This window comes from Bos indicus x Bos taurus, chromosome 22 (assembly GCF_003369695.1).
Source record: "Bos indicus x Bos taurus breed Angus x Brahman F1 hybrid chromosome 22, Bos_hybrid_MaternalHap_v2.0, whole genome shotgun sequence".
NCBI lineage: Eukaryota > Metazoa > Chordata > Mammalia > Artiodactyla > Bovidae > Bos > Bos indicus x Bos taurus.
This window is the reverse complement of record NC_040097.1, coordinates 43,968,799-43,992,463: the sequence shown is the minus strand read 5'-3', so window position 1 is coordinate 43,992,463 and position 23,665 is coordinate 43,968,799. Positions and strand designations below refer to the sequence as shown.

Below are 23,665 nucleotides of genomic sequence, written 5' to 3'. Positions count from 1 at the left end.
GCACCTGTCCGGGAGTTAAAGGGGCGCGGGGATACCGGATACTGGCGGTAGTTCGGCGGACAGTAGCTGAGGAGACACACTGGAGACACGGGTAGAAAAATAGGGTCTGACTTTATTCAAGTTCTGTCTCCTGCCTCAGGCCCCATCCCGCGTCCTGTCCCCGGGGCCCCCGGGGGCCGGAAACAGCTATCCAGGGCGGGCTGCAGGGCCCGGGACACTTGCTCCGCTCTCTCCGCGAGCCGCCGAGGGCGGGGGGCGGCGGATCCCTGCAAAGTCCCCAGAAAGTCGGGCAGCTGTGAGGGCAAAGAGAAGACTGGCACGCTGCGGAACAGGGCGGGCACGGCGTCCGCGGGCAGTAGTTTGTCAAAGTAGGCCCCGACGTAGCGGCCGGGCGCGCGGCCCTGCAAGAAGTCCGGCAGCACGCAGCTGAGCGAGGCGGCAAAGGCATCGTGCGGGTCGTGCGCCCTGGGCGCCGAAGTGGCATCCTGCAGCCACTCGCGGCATAGCGCCACGGCCCCGGGCGAGAAGAGCAGGACCACCACGCCGCCCTCCTGCAGGGTCTGGCGCCGCTGCGCATGGAACCAGGCCAGCGCTCCCTGCGCGCTCAGATCGCGACGGCTCCACAGGTCCACGGCCACGCGCAGCGGCAGCTGGCACAGCGCCGAGGCCAGGGAGCCCACCAGGCGCTCGAAGCTCGCGTCGTCGGCGGAGTAGAGGAGCAGAGCCGCGCGGCTCCCGGCGGCCGCTGCGGGAGAGAACAGAGCGGGAGGGAGACGTGAGCTGGCCCGAGGGCCGCTGGGGGCGGCCCCCCGCCCCGCTCTTGCTCACACTCACCCCCCGCGCGGATGTTCTCCTTCAAGAGCCTCAGCCACCCTGCGAGGGGAGAGGAGCGGAGGCAGCCGGTCAGCCCGGTCCCCGCTTTCTCCTGGCCAACTTCCAGTCCTGCCCCTGGGGAATGGGGAGCTGGGAAGCGCTCACCTTTCACACGGCTCATTTTGAGAAGAAGGAGAAGGAAAAGCACAGCGGCCAAGAGTAAGCAGGCCAGCCAGACCAGGGCCCAGCGCTGGTGGATGTCTAGGAGAATTAAGGGAGAAGATGGGCTTGTTAAGAGACCCCCACTTCACGAAGGAGAAAAACTGAGGCTCAGAGAAATGAAGAGAGTTGCCCAAAGTCAGAGCTCATAGGGTCAGAGTACAGGGTATGAACACAGATCAATCTACATGGGTGACCTTGGTAAGTGACTTCACCTTCTGCCTCAGTTTTCACCTCTGTAAAACTGAGGTAACAGTAGTATCTACTTCATAGGATTCTTGTGAGGACTATATGTATTGATCCACATAAAGCACTGAACATAATGCTGAGGGGACATAGTAAGTGCTAAGATGTCAGCTAAGATTATTGCCCCCACTCCAAGGCTAGGGTTGCTAGACTCTTGACCTCACTCTCTTGGATGACTGCAGCAGCCTTCTATCTGGTGTCTCTGACCTCTTTCTTTTTTGCCTCTAACTCTACCACATAGCTCAGTTGGTAAAGAATCCACCTGCAATGCAGGAGACCCCAGTTCGATTCCTGGGTCGGGAAGATCCACTGGAGAAGGGATGGGCTACCCACTCCAGTCTTCTTGGGCTTCCCTTGTGGTTCAGCTGGTAAAGAATTCACCTGCAGTGCGAAGACCTGGGTTTGATCCTGGGTTGGGAAGATCCCCTGGAGAAGGGAAAGGCTACCCACTCCAGTATTATGGCTGCAGAATTCCATAGACTATACAGTCCATGGGGTCCCAAAGAGTTGGATACAACTGACTGACTTTCACTTTCACTTTCATTACCACAGGGCGGCCCAAGATCTTTTTAAATGCAAATTTGATTATAGCCTTTCAAAAAGTTCCTGCTATTCTTAATATAAAATCCAAATTGGTTACATTGGTTCCCAAGGCCCTACAATGGCCCTCATGTCCTCATCTCATGACAGAGGTCTACCTCTCAAAACACAATCACAGTGGCCACCTTGGAGTTCCTCAAAAAATCACCCAGGGTCTTCACAAAAATGCATCTTTACCCACGCCCTTCATCTAGCTCAGCCTTCAGAGTTCACTTCCAACCTTTCCCCTGAACTCGCCTGACCTAGATCAGCTCCCCTCTGTAAGCATTCAGGGCTTTGGACACTGGCATGAGGACAAGGATTTTGTCTCTGGTGATACTGGGATTACCAGATTAGTTTGTGAATTAATGAAGGAATTACCCTCTGGTTGATCTTAGCCAGGGAAGGACAAGGCCATTCATTGTGTGTGCTTCCCTGGGAATGGTCCCTGTCAAGATTCCAGCTCCCTGTACAGATAAGGGCAGTTCTTGTAATACTCACACTTGTCCATGGGGCAGGCCCAGAGTGCTCCCAGGTCATTGTCCCAGAGCTGTAAGATACAAACAAAAGCAAATCCAGGGCCCCAGCTTGGTGTTCCACACTCACCAAGTTCCAGTCCCAAATTTGCAGCCTTGACCATGCGTATTTCCCTCTACACACAGCAGGTTGCCACAAGCTGCTCTGCTTTGCCCATGCTGTGCCTGTTTTCTGGACTGTGCCTTCCTTCTGGTGCCAGAACTGGCCCACAGGAAGAGACCCTTACTTGAATGTCCCCTGGAACCCAAAGCTTAACACATTGGTTATCGACTGTCTTAATCCAGTGGTTATCTGTTTGCTGGTTTCTTACCCAGCAGTGAGCAACTTGGGGACAGTGGCTCAACCCTTAGGTTCCCCTGGGCTGGACAGAAAATAAGCACTAGAGGACAGTGAGGAGGACCCTGCCCCAGAAGGGTTCTCACTCTTTCCTGCTAGACACAGTAAGAGGTAGAAAAAGTTTAAGACAGGGTTTGAAGCCCCTTGCCTTTTGGCATTGGGAAGGGCCCTCCTGCCACCTACTTACCTGTAGACACTGGCCCGACTGCACGTCTTGTAGTAACTGCTCTCCAAGGCGAGCTGCCCTCTGCCAAGCCAAGGAGTGGGGGCTGTCACCTAGAGGCACCACACCTAGGCGACCCACCAGGCTACAGGTGGGCGGGATAGTTGGGGAGGGAGGCTGGGAGACTTCTGAGAGGCCATTGAGAACAAGGTCCAAGTCTAAGTCACCCCCACATTTCCAGAGACCAGCACAGGGCTTGGCTTGAAGGAGGGGAATGTGAAGAGAGTGAAAATTTGAGGTCAGGTGTGAGATGGAGCTGGAAAGGGACATGGAGGAGGGCCCGCCATCCCTCACCGTGGATGCCCTGCTGAGCAGTGGGGTGCAGCCACTGGGTTCCAAGGCACAGAGGGAACCATTGTCCTGGGGGCCTCGTGTCTCCACCAGCAGCATGTCATCCTTGCGAGGCCCCAGGGAGTCTGGAAAGGGTGAGAGCCCACTCTGAGTTAGACCCAACCCAACCCTGCTCCATGTCTGACCTTCACCCCAGGGGCTGGCACTTCCTGGGCTCACCCCATTGCAGTGGCCTTGCCCCAGCCTCCCCTGAGGTTCCACTCACCAGCCCACAAGCACTCTTGTAGCTGTAGCTTCTCCCAGGTGCTCACCTGCTCAAAAGAGGCCAGAGTTAGAGACATGAGGAACAAAGAAGCTGAGGCCAGAAAAATCAGAAGAGAAGGAAGGAGCAACAAGGGGGAGGCCTGTCAGGTTGGGGGAGGAGGTGGTCTGGACTCTGGACCTGAACTTAGGCAGATCTAGCTTCAAGGCTGGTTAATGAGGAATCACTCCATCTTTCTCAGCCTCAGCCTCATGAGGTTATCTGTGCTAAAGGGTCTGACAGCCCTAAATTGCTTCCCTGTTTAATCTCTAAACTGTGTCTGAACTTTTTGTGATCCCATAGACTGTAGCCCACCAGGCTCCTCTGTCCACAGGATTTCCCAGGCAAAAATAGTGGAGTGAGTTTATTTCCTTCTCCAGGGGATGTTCCTAACCCAGAGATCAAACCTATGTCTCCTGCATTGGTAGGCAGATTCTTTACCACTGAGCCACCTGGGAAGCCCAGCCTAAATTAGCTCTTTTCATTTCTTTAAAAAAATAAAGTTTGTTTTTGATGTGGACTATTTTAAAAGTCTTTATTGAATGTTACCGTATTGCTTCTGTTTTATGTTTTGGCTTTTCAGCTGGAAGGCATGTGGAATCTTAGCTCCCCAACCAGGGATCAAACTTGCACCCCCTCCACTGGAAGGCAAAGTCTGAACCACTGGACTGCCAGGGAAGTCCCTACTCTTTTCATTTCTGATAGCACTTTATATACTCCCTTCTCATCTAACCACCTTTTCAAAGAAGCCTCATCTGACTGCCCCTCTTGAAATTGCAACTACAACCCTCCTTTATCCTTCCCCATCTTTTTCTATAGCAATTATACACAATTTTAACAGACTATGTAATTTACTCATTATGTCTATTGTCTGTTTTTTTCCATTAGAACATAAGCTCTCTAAAGGTGGGAATATTTATTGGTTTTATTCACTGACACAGCTATCCCAAGAGCCTAAAACAGTGCTTGGCATATAGTAGGTGCTCAATAAATCTTGAATTAATATTTTTATAACCACCCTTTGAAGCTGTAAAGCAACCCATTTCTCCAGGTAGGGAAATGGGATAATTATAACAAGTATCAAAGCAGCTAAGGTTTGCTGAACATTTAGTTTGTGCCAGTCACCAAGGTGAAGCACTTATTTAATCTTCATCTGTGAAGTAGTTACTATTATCATCCCCATTAAATACATGAGGAGACTGACATTCAGACAGGTGAAGTGCCCAGGCTCACATGCCATGCACTGCTAAAGTAAATAGTGGAACTCCTAAAGAGGAAGTTGGTAACCACTTTGCTCCAGGGACCCAAGGATAAAGTGGATCCAGAAGACTGGGGGTCCGTGCAGGTCCTTTCCCCAGCTCAGCTCTCTGGCGCCCCCTTCTTGCCTGGACACAGACGTTGGGGTGGCCTTTCAGCAAGGGGAACTCAAGAACCTTCTGTGGAAAGAGGGTAATGCATGAGGTCATGAAAGTGGGCTCCTGGGCTCCCCTTCCTTCCCCAACCCCAGGAACCTCCTGCCACTTCACTTACATTCACAGTAACATTTTCTCGGGGCAGCGGCGGGACCAGCGACAGGCAGGGGCCCCCATCCAGTGGCTGCCAGCACAGAGTGGCCTCGGCGGGCAGTGAGCATGGCGCGTCTAGCCGCCAGCCCAGCGGGGGAAGCAGCTGCAATCGGGCAGCGCGCCAGAGGTTTCGGTGTGCGCGGGGGTCTGCAGGCACAGGACAGGTCACTGCACTGCTCACCAGCAGGTCCCTCCCTCACTGCTCCCGCCCTGGCAGGACCTGTTCACTCACCCTCCCTAAAGGGGCAGATGCTGGTCCTGACAGAGTCGGGCTCCAGGGGCCACACCTAGAAAGGAAAGAGAGCTCCACAGGTCAGTTCAACCCAGCCAACCCTCTGCTTAAAGCCCTGGGGGTGCATTCATTCAGCCCCAAACAGTCAGCCCTCCTTGGCCCTCCTTATCCACTGTCCCTCATCCTCAGATCAGAAATATTTGGGGAGAAAATTCCAGAAAGTTGCAAAAAGCAAAACTTGAATTTGTCTACAGGAAACTGTTTACATAGCATTTAGGTTGTATTAGGTATTATAAACAATCTGGAAATGATTTAAGGTATATGGGAGTATGTGAGTGAATTATATGTAACTACTGCACCATTTTATATCATATAAAGGACTTGAGGATCACAGACTTTGGTATCCACAGAAGTCCTGGAACTAATCCCTCTAGGATACTGAATATAGAGGGAGGACGTATTTTACAAACATATGGTCTTCCTGTTCTCTGCAAAGTCCTAGAATTGCACACATTTATTCTTTCAGCAATCCCCATGCCAACATCTGGCAACATCTTCACTCAACAAATTTTTAATGAGTACCTACCATGTGTCTTAGCACTATGGTAGGCATAGGGACATTCGACAATTAAATCCACAATCACTTTGTGAGAACACACTACTTGCCAGGCACTGTGCTAAGTGTGAAGGACACATCCATCTATTCTCCATTTATTCTTCCAATAGACCTTTTAAGTGCACCCATTCTTGGCTTAGCCTTGTTCTAAGCACAGGAGAAATAGAATAATTTCTTCAGCAAACCTTTAAGAGCTACTATGTAGTAGGCATTGTGCTTGGCAATGAGAACATTTATGTGACAGCAAACATTTCATGAATGTCTGTTACATGTCCTAACACTGTGCTAAGCAGTAGAGTTTCACGCATTCATTCATTCATTAACTTAACAAACTTATTAGCACCCACTAGATGCCAAGCATTATGCAAAGCTCCAGGGAAATTACTAAATGTGAATAGTTATTATTTCCTTGCCTTCAGGGAAATCACAGATTTGCAGTTGTAGTAAGAATAAAACATGTATACAAATTAATAAATCAAGCACTCCATTTATTGAGGATTTGTCTTGTGCAAGAAGACAGGTGCTCAAATAACAAAAGAAATGATAAATAATGAACAGAAAAGACAGAAATGCAAGAAGATTTGGAGGAGATAGGAGAGGCCAGGAGTTTGAACAAAAGCTTTGGGAAAGAAGTAACATTTGAACTGGAAGGATTAGGGTATATGAAAAAGAAGTGAGGGCATTTTAGGTAGTGAGAATGAGAGACGTTAATGTCAGAAGTAAAACATGGGACCTAATGACCAATTAAATGTACAATCAGAGGGAGAATGTATTATTATAGCATATATAAGCTGGAAGTGGCACACTTCCTTGTAATAGCCCTCTTAGGCTGGTACTGTTATTCTCATTTTACTTATAGGAAACAAGCTCAGAGAGGTGAAGTGAATTGCTCAAGGTCACAGAGCTAGGAAATGGCAAGAATCAGGATTCAAATGAGTCTGAGTTCACAACACAGGCTCTACTCTCCAGGGAAGCCCAGAGAGGGAACTAGAGGAGTGGCAGAAGCCTTCAAAGAGCAGGAAGAGTGTTCAGGGCATGCACAAGGAGAAGACACAGGACAGAAAAGGTCAAGGGGGCCAGCCCCTAGGAGCCATAGATTCCACCAGGCAGGTGAGGACCAACCCTCTCACCAATTCCCTGATCCCCTTCCCCGGGCCCCCGGCCAGACTCTGCTCCTACCTGAATACAGAGGCAGGGGACCAGGTCCGTGTGGTTCAAGGTAATGGTCTGTGGTCCAGTCTGTGGGACAAGTAGAAGGGGAGAAGCTGGAGAAGATGAGTAGGAGGAAGGCTGCAGGCCAAAGTTAAGGACACCAGGGGGGTAGCTGTTCCCCCACCGATGATCCTTGCTTTGACTGTGGGTGGCTGTGTCCTTTTCAAGGGTCCCCTGTGATAAGGCACTTGCAACTTTAGCATGGGCATCAGCCTATGGTGAGAATGGACTTGGGGAGGGGGAGGCCTCACCAGGTTACTGTGCCACCAGGGTTTTATAGGGCCCTGGACCTGGTTCCAGTACAGAGAGAGGCCGAAGCGCTGCTCCTCAGAGACGTCCAGCACCAGGCGCACGTCCTCGCCATCTGCAGACACGTTGAGCCAGGGCAGGGCTGCAGGGGGATGCAGACAGACAGTCTTCCCTCACCTCTTCCGCACACCCAAGCCTGGGTAATACCCACCCACTGCCCTTTGGAGTTTCCTTCAAACCCCTTAGACTAGGGGGCCCCTGGAGGGCAGAGCCTGTGTCTCCATCACGAACCAAACTTTGGCTGCATCCCAAGATGGAGCCTGTGTAGACCCCAGTAGGGGTCTGGAGCTGGCTCTTCTCCTTGCTTCTCCCTCTGCAGCCAGAAAGTACCCTGTAACCACTAAAAGCATTCTCCTCTGCTCAGAACCTTCTGATGCCCGCCCCCACCACCTCACTCCCACAGTAAAAGTCAGGGTCCTTACAGTGCCTGCAAGTACTTCCTGTCTGGCTGCTGTGACCTCTCCAATCTCCTTTCCTAGCACTCATGTCCTTAATTAACCTGCTGCAGACACTGTCCTCCTTACTAACACTTAAACATACCAGGCACGCTCCTGCCCCAGGCCCTTCGCACTGGCGCTTCCCTCCATATGGAACCCTCTCCCCTCAGATACGCATATGGCTCCTCCTTCGCCTCTTTCGGGTCTTATGCTGACTGACCACTGCCACTCCCAACCTCCATATCCCTCTTCCCTGAATTTTCTCTATAGTATTAATTACCATCTAACTTACTGTGTATTTCACACTTCCACGTGAAATACGTGGAAGTGTCCTCTGTCACCTCTACTATGACCCTGACTCCCAGCTAGAATGTTAGCTCTGTGAGGGCAGGGATTTTTTTTTTTAATTGGTTTATCTCCAGTGCCTAGGGATATTCCTTGGGCAGAATAATTACTCAATAAATATCTGATGACTAAGTGAATCAAGGTCTACTAAATGAATAAAGACATGAAATCCGTGATGTGTATCTGTATATCAAAACCCTGGTGCTGAGCAGTCTTAAATGAATTACCAAAGAGGCATCAAGCTTAAGTTTAAGAAACTAAGCAGAAAATGAAGTTGAAATAATATAAGAGTTCAGAAGCCCACAGTGTTTCTGTCTTGATGTGCTGGTAGTTACACAAGTGTACACATATGTAAAAATTAATTGAACTGGAATTAAAATTAGTGCACTTTACAGTTTTCTGTATGTATGGTACACCATGATAAATAAAGTATTTTTTTTAAAGGAATGAAACAAAAGTCCAAATAGTTTATGTGAAAAACATCATCAGAACCTTGAGATCCTTAGCCCTTATTTTATGGTTTAAAGCTATTTTTATTTTGATATATTGGGGCAGGACAGGGGTTACACCATAATCCTGACCATGCTTTGGGCCTCTGGCTGTCTCTGGTATGAACAAATATTTGTTCTAAGGAGTGAGAATTCACCTTTGAATGCCTGGCACGGAGTAGGAACTACTGTAGATCATGTGTGATAAATGAATCAATGAGCTCTGTGAGCCTGTGGGGTGTGGCAGCCAGGCCTGAAGTTGACTCCCAGGGCCCCTCCCACTCCAGAACAAGCCCCTCCCTCCTCCCAGCCTCACTGGACCTAGCTCCTACCCCAGCAGCTCTGAATGTTGTCCTGGACTTCCAGACCCCTGCAGTCTGGGGAGAGATCACAGAAAAGCCTCCAGTGGGGTTAGGGGCCAAAGAAAGGAGGGGGGCAAACCAACCCCTGGGAAGACTCCCTGTCCCCTCAATATCACCCATATCTACTTCAGTGCCCACTGGGGAGCAATGTCACCTGGGGAGGCTGGGGGCGAGAGTGACTGAGTGAAGTTGGGACAAGCAAGGGGGTGAGTGCAGAGGGGCAGTTGCCAGTGGGGAGACAGACAAGGGGCCAGACTTGGGGCCCCTCAGGCTCTGGGGTCACTTACCAGGGAGCTGCTGCGTGAGATTGAGTTCCTTCTGGTACCTGGGCTGAGTGTAGGACCAGATTTGCACCTCAGCCCCCAGGGCAGCCTCGAAACAGTCAAATACTACAGAGCCCTGTGAGGAGAGGGTGGCGGAAGGCTGGTGGTATAAGGCTCAGAATCCTCTCCATGGACCCTCTCCACTCACCCTCTGCCCTATTCCCAACCAATGACTATACTCTATGCCCCCAAATTCCATCATGAACATGTCCTCAAGGACTCTAAGATACACACCCTCAGGAGGAGTGGCAGCAGGGCCAGTGAAGGGATAATACCCTCCCACTCAGTTAAGGGATTACAAAAGAAAAATTAAACTTTCTGAGGCTCTTCCGAGCTGGGCATTATACCAGGTATTTTACATATATCAACTCATTTAATTCTCACAACAGCCATATAAGATAGGACTATTCTTCTTTTCTTTTTTTTTTTGGTGGGGGAGGCACATCTCATGGCTTGTGGGATATTAGATCCCTGACCAGAGATCAAACCTCAGCAGTGAAAGCTGGAAGTCCCAACCACTGGACTGCCAGAGAATTCCCGAGGTGGGGCTACTCTTATTCCCACTTTACAGACAAGCAAACTGAAGCATAAAGGACTGAAATGACTTGCCCACAGCCCTGCTGAGATTAGGACTTAAAGAGATAATGTACATGAAAGTACTTCATGAATTTCAGCTTTAGGAAGTGGTTAGCGTTATTATTATTTTGCATACCACAGACTGACCAGGCTGCACGAGGGCAGCAGGCACTTGCACCTCCAGCAGGACACAGTGGGCAGTAGGGTAGGCCTGGAAGGAGAGCACGATGTGGGCCTGGAGAGAGGCTGTGAACAACAGGGCGGGGAGGCGGTCAGGCCCAGGAGGGAGGGCAAAGCTCTGGGCAGGGACAGCTGGGTCGACCAGCTTCTTCTCACCATTCCTAGGCTCCTCAAGCTCTGGGTCAGCTGCTCTTCTAAACTTCTCTTCATCTTCAGGATCTTCCCAGTACCCTGGAAGGGCCCAAGAGCAAGGCACAGGTCCAGCCTCAGCTCTGGGTTTAGCTTCCTTCCAGGAAGCTCGGTGCTTGGAAGCAGAGGCCAGGCCTGGGGCCTGGGGGGTGGGCAGTGAGACCAGGCTGACTTGGGCGGTGTGCACTGGCCAGTGTCTCCAGGAGAATCTGAGGATGCCCCGGGCTACCTGACAGTCTCCCCCCACCCTGTCCTTGTGTCCACATCAGACACACTCACGTGCACCCAATGCCCAGTCACAGGATGATAGGCTCACCCTGCACGGCCAAGTGGACGGCCACACGCACACAGAGGTCACAGTCAGTCTCCTCGTGGCACCTCAGCACCAGCTCTGTCTGCAAGCGTGTGGGCACCAGCACGGGGCCTGGGGCGGACACGAGGCTCCCAGGCAGGCAGAGCACGTCACCATCTGCATGTGAAGGGTGGGGTAGGTGCTGAAGCTGCTCAGACCCAGAGTCTGGTTGCACCTGACACCCCCAGAGGGCCAAGGAGCTTTGGGCTCTCCCTAGGCTGAACAGCTCCCATCCCTCTTCCCTGCTGCCAACCCAGGAAGATCTTTCCTCTCTAAAAGTAGAGCTACTCACCCCAGAGATGGCAGGACAGGCCCTGGGAGAGAGGTAAAGACAAGTCAGAGTTTATGCTTCCAGATCTAACATTCCCTCGGCCGCCGACTCTTTCTCCCTTTTTCGAGTCCCTCCCAGAAGAACTCAGATCTAGCTCTTGCCCCCTCCCCATTCTTCTCTTACCCCATCAGCACCCGACAGACCAGCCAGGGCGGTTCTGACAGGGATGGCAGTGACAGGAGCCAGGCTAGGGCCTCTACAGCCCCAGACCGAACCCGGAGCCTTCCTCAGCCCGCCCGGGGCCCCAGACTCACCGGAGAGCAGCGAGCCGTGTCCTGAGGCCCCACAACCCTCTCCAGAGAGAGGACCACGGGGTTCCGGCCCAGAGCCAAGGACAGAAGGAACCAGGGCACAGGCATCTTCCAGGTGCCAGGCAGCACCCAGGCCTGAGGCCCTGTCCTGCCCCCCCCCCCCGAGGGGGGGCAGACACCACACCTCTGCTCCCACTCAGCCGCGGGCCTCGGGGCAGGAGAGGCTGGAATCGCTCCTCAGCCTTGGGGTCCCAGCGCTGGCCCGCTCACGCTCGCCTCTCCCGGGAGTCTAGACTCCAGGCCAGTCCCAGCCACAGTGCTTTCGTTTTGGCTCCCGGCAGGCAGCCGTCTGTTCCCGCCCCGCCCGGTCCCTCCCACCAACACCAGACTTGGGAGCCAGCAGCCCTGGACTGGAGTGGTGGTGGCTCAGTCCCTCCTCCTCTTCCCCTCCTCCTCCTCCTTCTCTGCTGACACCTGGCTGGGAGGGGCCCCTGAAGAGGGTGGTGGCCTAATGGGTGAGTAAGGGAGCTCTTACTCACTCTGGGAGTCCCTAAGGAGGAGAGTTCTGGGCAATCCTGGGGCATTTTCACTTCCCATATGACTCTGGGACTCCAGGTCCCTTCCCACATTCTCCTTGGGCCTCACTGTGGGACAGGAGCTCTAAAGGCACTAGAAAGTGGACTTCTCATCACTGCTTGGCTTATGCTGCAGTGTGGGGTCGAGGGGAGGAACCCAGGACCCCAGAGGCAGGAAGACAGGGTCCTAATTGTGCTGTTGCCACAGGCTAGCTGCGTGACCACGGACCCACATCACCCGTTTTCCTTTATTCTCTCTGAAGAATCACAGTGAGGATCAAGATCTCCAGATCCCTCTTTGCCTTTTCAGAGGCACTGCTTGTGAGAACGTGACAGACGTGGATGTGGATGTGGACACAGAGGATCTGGGCCCACAGAATGACGTATAACCAGCCCTGGGTAGGGTAATGCTGGCCCTTCCCCAGCTCAGCACCCTGGGCACACTGAAGAGGCGCCTTGTGTTTCTTAGCTTACCCATCATGTTTTCTTTTATTCATCTTTCTCTCAGTCCCCACTGTCCCACGTCTGCCCCCACCACCCTGGGTCCAGAGCCCTCCCTCCCTCCATCTGTGGGCAGGGCCTCCTTCTGAAAAAGGCGGATCCTTAGCCCCAAAGGGGTGTTCTGCCCTCTCCACCGATCCCCCTCCTCCCGCACTCGTCTGGAGGCGCCTCCCAGTCAGAACTGCCATCTCTCCTGCCTCCCCAAGCCCTAAGCTCTCCGGTGTGGACTGGAGCCTACGTGCACTATTCTCTGGAACTTTTGGAGAGAGGAAGTGTGATGATCCCCACCCACCACAGGACTGAGGTCAAGGGCGTTCTCTGTAAAAAGAGACTTTCCCTGAGGGTTCTGAGGAAGCATGAGCAGGAAGAAGAGGTTGGACACTGGGGGAACGTGGGGAGTGGGCGGGGACGCTGAGTGAGGGGGTTCCAGCCAGTGCCCCTAGGCCTGCAGTCACAGACATCCTGACTGCGCTGAGCTCTGTTCAGCCTTGGTCGGCAAGTTTGGCGGCCTCCAGTTCCAGCCTGCGGCACAGTTCCACGCGACCCCTCAGGCGCGGCTGGGCGACGAAGCGGCCCCGGGTGGTGGCTTCAGTAGAAGCCCGAGCATCCAGGGCGCGCAGCAGGCGCGGCAGGTCGTGCAGCAGGCGGTAGCGGGGCAGGGCGCGCAGGGGCGGGGGAATGTCGCCCTTGGCACAGAGACGACTAAAGTAAACCAGCAGCAGCAGCGGGCGCGGGGCGGCGCGAAGCAGGGCGCGCAGGGGCGCAGCGCGAGGATCCGGGCCGCCCGTGGGGCTGGGGCCGGCACTGCTCCACAGAAGAACCACGGTGCCTCGCTCCCGCGCCACACGTGCCCGAGCCGCCCAGAGCCACGGCAGGGGGCCCACGCGTGCCACCCGTGTGCCCTCCCAAAGGTCCACGATCACGTCGCGCCCGCCGCCCAGCGCGGCTCGCAACAGTTCAGCAAGTGCTCCCACCAGGCGCCGCTGGGCCTCAGACTCCGCCACGTGCAGCAGCAGCACCGGCGGCGCTCGTTCGGGGCCTGGGGGCGGGAGCAACAGATGAGCAGTGTGGGGGGCTAAAGGAAAACCCAGCCCTCTCCTCCCAGGCCTCAGGGCTACCTGATAGGGTTGAACTTCACCCCCCCTCCACCTTCCCTGTTCCTCATCTGCGCCAGGGTTGGGTATCCAAGGCAGCTTTAGTCTATAGGGCACCTTTGGGCTAATTTAGATAAAGGTGCCCTGGAAGAGGCAAGGGCCAGGGCGACAGGTGCAGCGCAAGCTGCATTTCCACCCCACTTGCCTCTTGCCTAGAGACGCCGCAGAGAACTACCGGCAGAGGGACCTTTGTCCTGCTTTAACCATCTCTGCCCACTAGGGGGCCTAAGGCTAAAAGCCTTGGTAACAGGACGGGTGCGCACAGCAGGGAGGAGGCTCTTTGGGAAGGCATCCTGGGCAGGGGAGCAAGGAGAGGGCAACTGGCCTAGCAGCCAAAAAAGTCCCCAAGTTACCTCCCAGTAAGCTTACCTGACAGTGGACGCCGGCACGTGAGAACCAAAACAACTCCTAGTAGAGTGGTGAAGGCCAGCAGTGCCAGGATCAAGAGCCCCAGGCGTCTGTGAGAGACTGAGTCAAGCAGGGTGAGGCGAAGCCCAGCTCCTCAGTGCCCAGCCTCCCTCTCACTCCCCGTCCCCTCCCAAGAACTCACCATCTGGACACAAGAGGCGCTTCCAGGCAAACTGGACATCTGACCTCCACACCTGAGGGCACAGAGCCCCCCACCCTTGTGAGCCAAGGTAAACCCTCCTCCCAGGGGAAGCTGAATGAGGTGGGAGGATGGAGAGGGGGACCGTGGAGAGGGCATTCTTGTAGCACAGGGTTTGCGCCTGGGCCAGCTTTGGCAAACTCAGAAAGTAAACCCAAAGCGGACCAGGGCACCCAAGAGGAGCTGGAGGGGCACAAGTCCCGACTGAAGTAATCAGACACCACTGAGCTCCCACACCAATTACCACATCTGAATGTGGACACAAAGCACCAGGCTTTCTGAGTTTTCAAGAAACGCCGGAAATCAACTTTTAAAAATATGACGTCTCCCACTAGTTAAATGGTGACAACTAATTCCAATTTTGAACACTGTGCTAGCCAAATCAAACATTTTTACTGACTGGATTTGCCCCATGTGCCACCTGTGGTGTAGATGCCAGGGGTGTGTATGCAGAGTGAGGGCAGAATTCCTTACCAGGACACAGCCTCCTGGCCTCAGGAAGGGAACGATGAGGTCTAGGGTCACTGGGGTTGAGCCCTGAGTCTGTGGGAATGAAGAGCAGAATGACTGTCCCCACAGAGGCAAATCTGGCTCTGTGCAGCCCCTGAGCCTTTGCCCAGGTGGTGTTCTTCCCTTCTCCACGCCACCCCCACTCAAATCCTACCAAGCTTAGGGCCAAGTGCCACCCCAACAAGAAGCCTTCCTAGGCTTCATTCCCAGATCCTGCTGATCACTCCCAGATCTGAACTGTGGCACAGATACATGTTAATCAGGCACTCATCAACAAACATACTCTGAGTACTGACTCTGTACCAAGCCCTGAGGAAACAAGGTGAGCACAGACATTGGTTCTGTCCTCTAATAGCTCACAAACCAGGAGGTTAATCTCTGCCCTGCAAACCTGGAGGGGCAGCTTGTCCACTGGAAAGAATGTAAGTTGTAGAGTCAGGAGACCACAGCTAGCGAAGTCAGCCTTAACTCTCCCTTTGTTGTTCCTAGCAGTGAGATCTTTGCATCGAGATAGACTACCTTCCTCCTTGAGCCTCAGTTTCTTCATCTGTGTATAATGGATAATAATCCTTATTTCACTGGGTTACTGAAAGCCTCAGATGGGAATATGCAGGTGGATGCCGTTTACAGTACACAGTGCAGTGTGTATTCATTTGGTAGTAGTGCTTATTTATTACACGATAGGCTTCTTACGGGCAGAGGCTGTGTTACATGATTTTCTTATATCTCCCAGGGCCTATTACAGAGTGGGAACAGAGCGGGCACTGAATAAATGCACGCTGAACTGACGGCCCTCCGTCTACAGGCAGGATGTGGCTTCACCCTGTGTTCTGGGCATTGGTTAGGGTGGATCAATCTCCATTCTTTGGAAACACCCTCCACCCCCTGCCCCAGCCCTTCCTCAGCCCCCATTCTCCAGCCAGCTGTGAGCGGGTATGATACTGTGGCTCTCAAACCATGGTTAAACTCAATGATGTTCCCAGCTCACAGCAATAAAGGAGTCCTTAGATATAGCTCCCTATTTTAGGTCATCCCACATGATTTTGTCTTAAATCTATAGCATTTACTACCATCTGTCTGCTTGGGAGCCCTCAAAGACTATAAAACAAATAAGCTGCATGTGAATAAGAAAGAACTGAAAAGAGCGAGCCATGCTTAGTCAGCTTGGTGCTGTGGTTTTGCGGATATATTTGATGGTGGTTTTTATGTCAGATACACAGAAGAGAGTCTGCTAGTTAGCTGTTTTTAGTTCACATGACAGAGTTGAATCTGTCAGTGGTTCACAGTATTCTGCAAAGAGCACTTCAGCTTCCTGGGGTTCTGTCTCCCAGAGACAGAGAACTCCTGCCCGATGCCTTGTGGAGGCAGGCAGGGGTGTGTGGAGGACAGCTGGTTCAGGAGAGGGCATCAGTACAAAATGTGGTGGCAGTTGGAGTGGGTCAGAGAGCAGCTGGGAGTGAGAGGGCCAGCCTCTTGCCTGTTTATCCTTGTTGGTTCAGAAATGGAAAGGCCTAGAAATTGCTCCATCGAAGACTCCACTGACTGGCAGAAGAGGCAGCTGAATACAGGCTTATCAAGTCATTAAATCAGCAGATGCTGTAAGTCAGATATTTGCTTGCCTCTCCCTGATGTGCTCTAATCAATAGGTCCCAGTGGGAGCCAAACCCTGGCTAGGCCATACCTGGCTGACGCTGTACACGGGGGGCACCACGCTGTCCTGCCCCAAGCCTGGGTGGTTCCAGGCAGCACTGAAGGTGACATGCGTCCTTGAAGAGAAGTGAAGGACCACCTGCTGGGCCTGGGTATCCATGCTCACATTCCAGGATGGAGCTGCTGTGGAGGGGGGGACGGGGGAGAGCGTCAGGTGAGAGATGATGTTTTTGTGGGAGGTTATAGGAGCTGGGCTGCAGTTGACAGAGAAGTCTAGGGCAGGGATAGAGTTTGGCTTCACCACAGTTGTGTGAGGGTGAAATGGTGAGAGAGGGGTCCCAGCCAGGGTCACTTATTGGCTCACCGAATGTCCGGTGGGGGCATTCAACGTGGCTGCTGTTTCCAAAAGAAAACTGAGAAATCCAAGAATGGCAAGTCAGCAAGCTCCAGGCACCATGCACACCCTTCCCAGCCCCTGTACTTCAAGGTACATGCTGGTACCTTGAAGCAGAGCTGGGGATGCAAGTCCACTTTCTCTACGACATACCACTGTGGGGGGAGAAGAGAGTTGAGAGCAGGGCCCCAGGCCCTAGCCCTGCTCGCCCAGGCCCTAGGAAGGCCTGACTCACCCCCTCTGACTCTCGAGCCATGGCATTGGGGAGGTCTTCGCAGAGGGTCGGCCAGCCCCGCCTCTGGCACAGGGAGGCCTCCAGCTTCAGTGGGCAGCGGAGTGTCACGGCCATGACCATCTGATTGTGCTGGCTGTGGTCAGTGAAGTTCATTGACTCCCAGAAGTCTGAGCCATCTGGGCAGGCAGCAGGGGCAGAGAGTGAGGCCCAGGAGGCCTGAAACTGATCCTGATCCCCAGGGCATCAGAAGATGATATTTCTGAAGGAGCTTGGTACAGCCATGGTCTGCCTAGGTGATAAAGGAGCATGCCGCTTCCAGCCCCTCCTACTACCTTTTATATTTAGCTATCTCCTCTCCTTCTTGCGCCTCCCTTCTGGCCAACTCCTTGCTGCTCCCCAAACTCAAAATCTTCATATCTTTTCTTACATTCCTCTCAGAATTAGGAATGCTTTATCCTCCGTTCTCTTTTTTCTAAATCCTGCCCTTTTTCTGAGCCCAACTCAGGTGTCACTTCCTTTAGGAGACCTTTTCTATTCAACCACCATGGGCTTCTCCCTCCCCTGAGACAACCATCATGGGCTTCTCTGTCCCCACAGGTCATGCCCTATAGCCTATTCCTTAGTTACAATCCTGCTGTGGACCATAAGCTGCTTGGTGCTACTCATCTGTCATGTTTGAGCATCCTGTCTCTGCAATTTGGGCTCAACAATATGCATAGATGTCACCAACCACTTTCACATATAATATTGAATTCCAGTCTCATAAGGAGTTGGAAAGTGAAGCAGGGCAAGTATCATTATTTCACAGATGAGGCTCAGAGAAGAATGAGTAGCAGAGCTGGGATATGAGCCCAAGTCTTCTGATCCACCCTCTTAGTACACTGACTCCTGGGGTGGATATTTCTGAACCTCCCATAGTGCCTAGGACAATGTTCAACAGTCTGATTTAGCAGACATGGTAGTCCATGACTTGCCTCTGCACTAATTCCAGAGAAAGTGCCTCATGCTTTCTGCGGACTTCCTCCCATACCAGTGTAGAGGGTGTGCATGTGCGTGCGTTTGTGTGTATGTACGTGTGTGTGGGAGAGAGACAGAGAGAAGGTGTGCGTGCACAGGAGTCACATGAGCAGCACTCACAGGCTTCAGGCTGGCCCTGGAAGGGACATTTTTTGCGCCTCACGGTGTCCTCTTGCAGGTAGGATGCCTGTGGGAGAAGGGAACAGGGATGGAGGTCAGAGGACTGGCTTTCCCGACATCACTCAGACTTGAAACTCATTTTGGCTTGACTTTGCCTGGACACAAGTTGCCTGAGCTGGCTGGGCACCAAGGAGGGGCAGCCGTGTGGGGTGCAGGCCAGGGTGGAGGCGCTTGGGGAGGAACTCCGGACTATAGGAGCGAGATCAGTGAGGGAGGGGTTGAGTCCTCTTCTCTGGGAGAGGAGAACCTAGCCCCAGAAAGAGGCAAATCATGAGGTCCATGTTCCTCAACTTCTGCCTTCCCAGGTGTCCATTCTCAGCAATTCCCAAGCTGCCAAGTGCCCTTCCAGGCCTCTCCCCTCAACATCCAGTGGTTGTACCTCTGGCAGGCGCTCCTCATTACATGTCTCTGCCTGTACCTTCCCTTTCATCTCCTTCCCAGTAACAAGGCCCCCAGACTTTTCTGTCTAGCCCAGAGGAGCCTTTTTTCAAAAATATATTTATTTATTTGGCTGTGCTGGGTCTTAGTTACAGCACGTGAGATCTTCAGTTGCAGCATGTGGGATCTAGTTCTCTGACAATGGATCAAACTCTGGCCCCCCTGCATTGACAGTGTGAAGTCTTAGCCACTGGATCACCAGGGAAGTCCCTTAAAAGAAGTCTTAATGCTAGGCCCCCTCAGCCCTACAGGCAGAGGAGGAGGACTGCCATGTAGGGCTAGTGGGAATGGCACTTCTGGAGCCATATGCAACCTTGCAGTGGCCATGAGCCCTCACCCTAACGGCTCAGGACACCCAGTGAAGGCAGCTGTCTATTCTGCTCTGTGGGTAGGCTGAGGCTGGGTCTCAACAAAAGCAAGCTGGGTTTGGGTGGGGCTGAGGTTGGAATCACCCCCAGGAATATCCCATGATCAGCAGGACACCTCCACCCCTGACCCAGTGTGAGGCTCATTGTTAGGCTGGCACCAGTCTCCCCCAGCATCTCATTAACACCAGCCCTTTTAAAACCGGACTTAGTGGAGATACACTTGACCAACTGTGCTGTCTGGGTGGCCTAGGAGTGGAGCATGGACCATCCACACCTTTCCCTCTGCTTACCTCGATGCACAGACAGGGCAGAAGGAATTCATAAGGCAGGTCTACAGTGTGGCTCCCAGGCACAATTTTCTGTGGACAGTTCAGCAAAGGGAGAGATGAAGAGGGGGCTGAGAAAGAGCAGAGGCACCCTGGACAAGGGCAGGAAGAAGCTGGAACTTACCCACCATACATCCTGCTTTTCCTCTTATCTGAGGCTTATTTCTTTCACTGACAAATTCCTTCTCAGGGGGGTCTCTGTCCTGTAGTCTGGCCATCTGCTCTAAGTGTCTCAATACGTGGAATAGGGGGAGGGAGGAGTTGGGGAAAGGAATATACATTTATTGAGCCCCTACTGTATGCTGGGGAGGGTGCTAGGTGCTAGAAGCACCAACTCAATGCATTAAATACTAGCATCACGATGATGTCGGGAGGCATCATCATCATTTTAAATGTGGAGATCTGAGGGACTTGGGTACAGCATCAGTCCCTGCAAATGGCTCCAACTGTATACAAGAGTATCCATGACAACTGGAGGTTGAGGTGGGATGTCAGGCCACAGGCTGGGAGAACAGGGGACATCTCATTCTCTGAGGAGCAGTGACAAAAGAGAGCGAGATTGAAGGGTATCAAGACAGATGTAACCAATTTATTACTTTCTCAGGGAAAACAACTTCTTGGTGGAACTGAAAAGGCAACCTGAATCTCACTGAGGGTCACTGCACTGAGGTTAAGTGCCATATTCCTCACCTTGCTAGGCATTCATGGTTGTCCCAGATCTCTACCCCCTCTTCCCTTCCTCTCCTGCCAAGAGACACGGCCCCCTGCCTTCTCTCTCTAGTTCAAAGTCTTCATGATAGGCACTTCAGACTTGTAAGAAGTCTTGGACAATTACCATTCCTCTCTGGGCCTCAGTTTCCTCATCTGTACAATAGGTAGGTCCTTTGGTTCCGGCCCTGTATGATTTGGCTTTATGGGCAGATGGCACTGCATACCTGGGCATCGAAGGGATGGCTCAGGTCCTCACACTCCAGTGCCCACTGGTGGCAAAGACGCACACTGACCTCTGGGCCTGGAGGAATGGTCACTTGAATAGTCCTTGTCTCAGGCAGCAAGTCAAAGGAGAACTCAGGTCCTGGGGAGAAGGGGGATTTGGTGGCCTTGTCTCTTGGCCTTAGCACAGGCACCACTACTTGGCTCCACTATCTCCAGTCACACGACGTGCCTACCTCCAAGCTTTTGTGAGCCGGATCTGGAGAGACCTTCCCCTGCCTCTGGATCTACCGGCTGGGTTCTTTTGGAGCGTAGCCCCTTGTGGGAGCTATCTGGGGAGAGGCTGGAGTTGTGATGGCCCTTCTCAGACAGGCAGCAGCTACTCAGCAACTTCCTCTGCAGGCAGACAGCAAGGTTGGCCTCAGGGCAGAAATCAGGAACTCTGGCTTCTATTCCTGTCTATGGAGCAGCCCGGGGCACGACAGGCAAGCTGCTCAACATTTAAGCTTTAGTGTCCCTAACTGTGTAATGGACAGAATAGTCTACTTCAGCTCCACGCTTTCCCTCTCTCTTGGATGACTGGAGAACAGAAGGAGAGGCCAGAAAGGGAAGGGCTGTAGGGCATCGGGCAGGGCTGGCATTGGCAGGGAGAGTACCTGAGCAGACGCTGGCATCCTGTGTCTCCTACAGAGCCAGAACTTGTAAGACTTTTCGGATTTCTGCACTAGGAGGCGGAGCCAGCCCCACTGAAGCCCTGCACAGGGAACAGCACACTTACTACCTGGCCCTTCGCAGTCCCTCCCCTATCGGAAGATGTGACCTGGTGCTGGACAGTCAATCATTTTACATCAGGGAGGGTAATGATCCCAAACGTCTACAGTCCTGAAAGTTATGATACAACCAAAGAGAACTAATTTCTTAAGTAGAGAAAAATCTATGTGTATACAAAGATTCATAGTAGCATTATTTATAACAGTGAAAAATTATAAACTGTCGATTCTTAAGCAGTGTGTGGGAATTTAGTATGTCCCAGGCACTGAGGTAGGCAAGAAAAATGTAGAGCTGAATAAGATCTGTCTGTTCTTTCTTATAAGACAGATCTTGCCTTACTAGAACGTAGTAATAGTAAATTCATAGAACTGAAACATTTTAATCCCAAGAACTGGTACCAGCTGAAAGGAGAAACACCTTCACCAAATGATACAACAGAACTTATCAGTAGGCACAGTGTGCTATTTCAGGATGGCTGAAGTCTCTGCTGAGGTTGGCAACAGGACTAACATCTCTTTTAGTGTGATACATCTCACTTGGCTCACCCCCAATTCCCCCAATTCCCATCTCCTCTAAGAATGGCCCAGAGCGCTGTTTCTCATACCCGAGGGACCCGACACCAGATGCAGACACCAGCAGTGGGGACAGTGGCAGCAGCAAGCACACCAAGGCTTTGGGGAGAGGTGGGGGGCCGGCTGGATATGGTGAGGAATCTGGGCAGACCTTCCTGTGACAGAAGAAAAGGAAATCAGACAGTAAGGTCCCAGGAGGTCCCTTCTGCCTTAGACAAGTTGGACTTGAGGCTGAGCACTGCCACTTACACCCTGGCTAAGTGACTTGAGGCAAGTTACAGACTCCTGTAAACCTCAGCTTCCTCATTCATAAAGTGGGGCTGCTGTCAAGCTCAAGTAAGATAATGTGTAGCAAAATACCTTGTAAAGCAGAAGGTACCGTAAAATAGCAAGGATCATTGTACGACTGACTGGTGAAGAACTAGTCAAGGCAGAGTGCCTGGAGATTTACCTGGCTCTCATTTAATCCTCCCCACAGCTCAGGGACAACAGTTTTCATTGTACAATCATTTCTACTCTGCTGCTGTACCCCTCAGACACCGTGCACTGCCCGAAGCCATGTGTGGAGTATGTGGCAGTATTGCAATGCAAATCCAGGCTTGTCCTCGCTCTAAACCCTGTGCTTTTCCCTTGATATATGCCACTTCTTAGGTAGAGAAAAAAAAAATTAGAATGGAGGAAACAGGGAAGGGGAGCAGGGCAGGGAATGAGACTCACCAGTGAAACTGCCATCCTGAAAGCACAGGGCCAGGTAGGGAAAAGAAAGGACAGAAGTAGAATTAGCAGAGGTTCTCACAGGGGTGTTCTCCCTGCTTGAGACCCGTAAACCAATAGCCCATCCACTCCGGCTGTCTTCTTCCCAGCTCCACCCTGCCCAGGCCCTCGGTGCCCTGGGACTATGGCTATCACTTCAAGATGGTGTAGAGGACACGCTGATGCTGCGATCAGAGCTTAGGGACCTGGGTGGTAGGAAAGGACAGGCCGGAGAGTGGGGAGTGTTATGAGCCTGTGCGAGCCAGGTGTCCCCACCAGCAGTGGCAGGCGCACCTTACCATGCGGGAGGCCAGTAGACAGCGAGTGCTCCAGCGGGGAAGGAAGGGGCAGCCAATCCCAGCAGAGGCAGACAGGCCAGTGAGCAGCTGGAGAAGAGGCAGGAGCAGGGCTGCCAGTCTGGGGCTCCCCATGGGGTTCCGTAGGGTCAAGGCGCCCAGTGCATGGCTGCACGGCCCGAAGGTGGGCGGCAGGGCCTGGGCCGGCTTGCTGCGCAGCAGCCGGGAGTGCAGTGCCAGCAGGAGCCCTCGCCTCAGCCTGCCCCTGCCCCGCCCTGCCCCAGAGCTCCTCCTCGTTCCCAACCAGCCAGCCAGGCCACATTCCTTCCCCAAGCGCAGGGACTGGGGAACATCTACCCCTCAGAAAACCCCGCTCCCCTACCTAAAGGGCAAGGGTGCTCTTGCTCTGGCAAAGAACAGGAAAGAGGTGGGTATACGGCTAGGGGGTGGATGGCAGGTTGCATCTACTTAACCCCTCCTACTCCTGCAACACCCTGTGGATGGCACCTGCCCCTTAGCAGCTCCTGGACTTGGATCTCCCCTGGACACACGCTTCATCCTCTCACTTAGAGGGCTGACAGAGCTATCAAGCACTTCTGTGCATCAGGTGCTGGAGACAGAGGTGACTGAGCACTATTTAGAGAACAAGAAAGCACTATAGGAGGCACATAAAGCTCACGTGTCCCCCAGCGCACCCTGGCCCTAGCCGGCTGACTCTCAGGATTATAGAGTAGCTTTCTGATGACCCACTGGCCTGTTCTTCTGGCTCTTCTGCCAAAAGGCCTCCAGCTCCAAGGATCCACTAATCAGTACAGTCTGCTCAGGAGGCCCTAGAGTTCAGAGCTGAGTGCTGGAGCAGAGGGAGCGGGCCCCACGCACTGACCTGGTTTCCTGTGGTTTCCGATGCTGACGAGGCTCTGTTCTCTGTGGGGTCCCTCCCCGTCGTCCCACGGCTTCCTCCTGCTCATGGAGCATTTGAGCTGCTTCAGCTCTCACCTTGGTGACACACACAGTGGAAAAAAAGTTGGGGGCACACCTACTGGGTGAAGGTACCTTGACACTGTTATTAGCC

General features: G+C 52.9%; 2 protein-coding genes across 13 annotated transcripts; both read right to left on the bottom strand.

Moving 5' to 3' along the window:
• Positions 1-92: 92 nt before the first annotated feature.
• IL17RC (interleukin 17 receptor C) lies at positions 93-11,682 on the bottom strand. 10 transcript variants are annotated; one of them, XM_027522220.1, is made up of 19 exons: positions 11,317-11,682; positions 11,024-11,045; positions 10,696-10,848; positions 10,347-10,421; positions 10,158-10,256; positions 9,399-9,510; positions 9,082-9,126; positions 7,422-7,561; positions 7,138-7,197; positions 5,343-5,397; positions 5,076-5,257; positions 4,931-4,981; positions 3,510-3,555; positions 3,248-3,369; positions 2,918-2,977; positions 2,359-2,407; positions 979-1,074; positions 835-873; positions 93-745 (listed from the first exon to the last, which is right to left on the bottom strand). In XM_027522220.1, exons 4-19 carry the CDS (start codon positions 10,398-10,400, stop codon positions 117-119), a joined length of 1,839 nt encoding a protein of 612 aa, XP_027378021.1. In that variant the 5' UTR covers positions 10,401-10,421; positions 10,696-10,848; positions 11,024-11,045; positions 11,317-11,682; the 3' UTR covers positions 93-116. The 10 variants fall into 10 exon arrangements, with proteins under 10 accessions (XP_027378021.1, XP_027378013.1, XP_027378015.1 ...); XM_027522212.1 differs by having other exon boundaries at positions 10,147-10,256; positions 11,317-11,681; XM_027522214.1 differs by lacking the exon at positions 835-873 and having other exon boundaries at positions 10,147-10,256.
• A 665-nt stretch (positions 11,683-12,347) lies between these two features.
• Positions 12,348-22,839, bottom strand: IL17RE (interleukin 17 receptor E). Of its 3 annotated transcripts, none has more exons than XM_027522225.1 (16): positions 22,592-22,839; positions 22,262-22,277; positions 21,577-21,699; positions 20,858-20,955; positions 20,438-20,597; positions 20,204-20,343; positions 19,233-19,301; positions 18,077-18,143; positions 16,940-17,115; positions 16,812-16,859; positions 16,675-16,723; positions 16,342-16,493; positions 14,625-14,693; positions 14,094-14,145; positions 13,913-14,011; positions 12,348-13,428 (listed from the first exon to the last, which is right to left on the bottom strand). In XM_027522225.1, the coding sequence occupies exons 4-16, from the start codon at positions 20,873-20,875 to the stop codon at positions 12,872-12,874; spliced, it is 1,656 nt and encodes a 551-aa protein (XP_027378026.1). In that variant the 5' UTR covers positions 20,876-20,955; positions 21,577-21,699; positions 22,262-22,277; positions 22,592-22,839; the 3' UTR covers positions 12,348-12,871. The 3 variants fall into 3 exon arrangements, with proteins under 3 accessions (XP_027378026.1, XP_027378027.1, XP_027378024.1); XM_027522226.1 differs by having other exon boundaries at positions 22,597-22,839; XM_027522223.1 differs by having other exon boundaries at positions 16,342-16,490; positions 22,597-22,827.
• Between the last annotated feature and the right edge of the window lie 826 nt (positions 22,840-23,665).

Excerpts from the sequence above, each read along its gene's own strand:
- IL17RE (XM_027522226.1), bottom strand. The coding sequence starts at position 22,728 with ATGGGGAGCCCCAGACTGGCAGCCCTGCTCCTGCCTCTTCTCCAGCTG. Across the intron at positions 16,494-16,674 it reads ATGCCCCCACCGGACATTCG|CAGCTCCATCCTGGAATGTG; the intron begins GTGAGCCAATAA and ends CCCCCTCCACAG. Across the intron at positions 14,012-14,093 it reads GCGCCTCTTGTGTCCAGATG|TCTCTCACAGACGCCTGGGG; the intron begins GTGAGTTCTTGG and ends TGCTTGACTCAG.
- IL17RC (XM_027522212.1), bottom strand. The coding sequence starts at position 11,421 with ATGCCTGTGCCCTGGTTCCTTCTGTCCTTGGCTCTGGGCCGGAACCCC. Across the intron at positions 5,398-7,137 it reads TCCCCTGCCTCTGTATTCAG|GTGTGGCCCCTGGAGCCCGA; the intron begins GTAGGAGCAGAG and ends TTTCCTTTCTAG. Across the intron at positions 2,408-2,917 it reads AGTCGGGCCAGTGTCTACAG|CTCTGGGACAATGACCTGGG; the intron begins GTAAGTAGGTGG and ends TGTATCTTACAG.